The sequence below is a fragment of the Hirundo rustica genome, chromosome 33 (genome assembly GCF_015227805.2).
Source record: "Hirundo rustica isolate bHirRus1 chromosome 33, bHirRus1.pri.v3, whole genome shotgun sequence".
Lineage (NCBI taxonomy): Eukaryota > Metazoa > Chordata > Aves > Passeriformes > Hirundinidae > Hirundo > Hirundo rustica.
The window spans coordinates 207,840-211,221 of record NC_053482.1 but is presented as its reverse complement, the minus strand read 5'-3'; the positions used below and the strand labels follow the sequence as shown (position 1 = coordinate 211,221).

The window sequence follows — 3,382 nt, the reverse complement described above, 5'->3', positions numbered from 1 at the left end:
AGCCACAGTGAAAACGGAGAAAAACAAAACAAGAAAGGACACAAACAACGCCCTTGCTTTGTGAACACCGTTGAAAACAAAAGCAAAGAAAAACCACCCAACAACATAACCAACAAGTGCTATCAAAGGTGACTTTTATTACATGTGACTTGCTGAAACTGACCATCAATTTAATGTTTCTGAAATTGCCCAGTGATCAGTGTCCACACTGCAGCCTTGAGCTCCTGGTTCCTCAGGCTATAGATGAGGGGGTTCAAGGCTGGAGGCACCACCGAGTACAGAACTGACAGTGCCAGATCCAGGGAGAGGGATGACATGGAGGGGGGCTTCAGGTTGGCAAAAATGGCAGTGCTGAGGAACAGGGAGAGCACAGCCAGGTGAGGGAGGCAGGTGGAAAAGGCTTTGTGCTGTCCCTGCTCAGAGGGGATCCTCAGCACAGCCCTGAAGATCTGCACATAGGAGAAAACAATGAACACAAAACAGCCAAATACCAAAGAGGCACTAAGAAATAAGAGCCCAAGTTCCCTGAAGTAGGATTTGGAGCAGGAGAGCTTGAGGATGTGTGGGATTTCACAGAAGAACTGGCCCAGGGCATTGCCTCTGCACAGGGGCAGAGAAAATGTATTGGCTGTGTGCAGCAGAGCATAGAGAAAACCACTGGCCCAGGCAGCTGCTGCCATGTGGGCACAAGCTCTGCTGCCCAGGAGGGTCCCGTAGTGCAGGGGTTTGCAGATGGACACGTAGCGGTCATAGCACATGATGGTGAGAAATGCAAATTCTGATGAAATGAAAAAGGCAAAGAAAAACACCTGTGCAGCACATCCTGTGTAGGAGATGGTCCTGGTGTCCCAGAGGGAATTGTGCATGGCTTTGGGGACAGTGGTGAGGATGGAGCCCAGGTCGGTGAGGGCCAGGTTGAGCAGGAAGAAGAACATGGGCGTGTGCAGGAGGTGGCCGCAGGCTACGGCGCTGATGATGAGGCCGTTGGCCAGGAGGGCAGCCAGGGAGATGCCCAGGAAGAGGCAGAAGTGCAGGAGCTGCAGCTGCCGTGTGTCTGCCAATGGCAGCAGGAGGAAGTGGCTGATGGAGCTGCTGTTGGACATTTGATGTGTCTGGAAATCCTAACCTGCAGATGGAAGAAAAAGACAGTGACATTTGAAAGGAGAATTCTCATAGAAGAGTCGAAGCCCTTTCCCACAGACCATTTCCTGCCACTAAACACCTCCCCGTTGTCTATGTCTAGGAGAACTTCCTTCACCTTGGTTGCTGTAGCCCTGATTGCTGCTGCCAAATGCTCAGTAAGGAGCCAGATGTCAACTGTCAGGAAACCTGGCAGTCAGACCTGAGCCCCAGTCAGTGCAGGGGAGCAGTGAGGGCAGGGGCCAGTCCTGGTGTTTGAACTTGGACAAAGAATCTGCCCCTAAGGTACGGGAGATGCCAGGGTGAAGGAATCAGGATTGCAGGAGGCTGAATGAGAGATTCTGCAACTCCTGGGGAGAACAGGGGGTACAGAGAGGCAGGAGGATTGTCTGAGCCTTAGCGCAGACTGAGGGGAGCTGCTCTGTCCCTCTCTCCTGTCCTCAGTTGCCCTGGACTTGCACATTTCTGAGCTCCACTCCCGTGTTACCCTGGAAAGCCAGGAGACACTGCTGAGAGCAGAGGGATCCCTGGCACACAAAGTGGCTCCTGCCTTTTCCAAAGTCAGGGAGAGTCGGCTCATTCCCAGCCTGCCCTGCCCAGAGCTCCCCAGGGCAGAGGGAGCTGGGACACCCCATTGCTGTGCTCAGCCTGCACAGGAGGAGCCCAAGGGCTGGGCCTGAGCCTGCAGCTGGAACTGCCATTCCCAGAGAGCCCGTCAGCAATGCCAGGAGCACCTGGGCAAGGCAAGGAGAGAGAGAGCCTGGCCCTGAGGAAAAGCCTTTCCCTGCCCAGCCCTGCCCAGCCCCTGCCAGGCAGCAGCAGTGCAGGACAGTGGCCCTCAGGCCCTGGTCAGCAGGGAATGGGCACATGGCAGGAGAGATGCCCTTCATCTCTGGGGCTGCTCTGCCGGCCCAGGAGGGGACTGAGGGCCCCGAGCCCCCGGGCTGAGGGCTGTGCTGGCTGCGAGGGGACACAAGAGCTGTGCTGCTCAGGGCAGTGTGTGCCCTGCAGGGCAGGGCCGGCAGGTGCCACATCTCCCCTGCAGCAGGGCTTCCCTCAGCACTGCCTCCCTCCCTCCCTGCCCACGCCTCTGCTGCTGGAGCTGTCCCAGCCCGAGCTGTTCCTGTGGCCCCGGGCTCCTTCCCTGCCAGTGCTGCCAGAGCCCAGCCCAGCCCCTGGGCCAGCTCTGCCCTGCAGCTGCTCGGGGCTGCAGGGATTAAAGAACAGCTCCCCCAGGCCTGGGCACCATGGAAAGGGGATGCTGGATGGATCTGGAGGCTGGGGAGCTGGAGGCACTTGCTGAGGTTCCCAGGAATTCTTAGACTGATGGTTTAAGAGCCTCAGTCCCTGGTCTGCCCTGCACAGCTGAGTTTCCATTCCCACCAAACTGAGCCAGGGAAAAGTGGGAGCACAGGTTCAGGAAAGAAGAGACTCATGTAGGAAATTCCTGTCCTGAATGAGCTCATGACAAGTCCCCTCAGAAATGACCTGGGCATGAGCTGGAGCTCTGAGCAGCCCTGGCCCACACAGCACCCTCTCCACAGCAACAGCTCCTGCCCTGGCAAGAGTCACTCCTTGCACCCACAGCTACCCTCCACCATCCATGGGCAGCTCCCAGGCAGGCTGAGAGCTGCCCCTGGCAGGTGGCAGATCCCCTGGCCTGGCCAAGAGCCCTCAGGCCTGCAGGAGCTGCTCTGCACGACAGCCCTGGGCACCCCTGGCTGCAGCCCCAGCTTCAGCCCCTGCAGCCGTCCCTGGCAGCAGGAGCCGTCCTGCCCTGTCCCTCTGACGGTGCCCAGGGCAGCCCCGCTCTGGAGCACATCCTCCCCCAAAGCAGAAAGGGCAGCAGAGCCATCCTTACAGTCATGTCAGTCCTGTCCTGGGTCAGCTTGAGGAGATCCTTGCAGTCAGAGACTTACTGTGTCAGGAGTGGTGATGATTTCTCCATGAAGAAGCTCAGAATTTTCAAAAGGTGTGAAGATTTCTCTGTGAATAGTCTCAGAATTGTCCTTGCATGTTCTTTGGGCTTCTGTCTGCTTCACAGCTCTCATGTACCTGAAGGCAGTGCCCTCAGCCCAGCTGGGCTGGGAGAGGAGCTGCTCCTCAGGAGAAATGCCTTTTTGAATCTCTTATTGATTGCATGAGCTGCCTCTGTGCCAGGAGCCCAGCCCAGCTCAGCAGCACAGACACAGCACAAGGATTTTAATGACCCTCTCAGGGCTTTGGTGTTGTTTACATCAGT

At 57.0% G+C, this 3,382-nt stretch overlaps 1 protein-coding gene across 1 annotated transcript; it reads right to left on the bottom strand.

Annotated features, from left to right (window-relative positions):
• Positions 1–170: 170 nt before the first annotated feature.
• On the bottom strand, positions 171–3,150 carry LOC120764632 (olfactory receptor 14I1-like). Its single transcript, XM_040088632.1, has 2 exons — positions 3,060–3,150; positions 171–1,126 (listed from the first exon to the last, which is right to left on the bottom strand). Exon 2 carries the CDS (start codon positions 1,101–1,103, stop codon positions 171–173), a length of 933 nt encoding a protein of 310 aa, XP_039944566.1. The 5' UTR covers positions 1,104–1,126; positions 3,060–3,150.
• Positions 3,151–3,382: the final 232 nt, after the last annotated feature.

Coding starts and splice junctions, on each gene's coding strand:
- LOC120764632 (XM_040088632.1), bottom strand. CDS start 1,103: ATGTCCAACAGCAGCTCCATCAGCCACTTCCTCCTGCTGCCATTGGCA.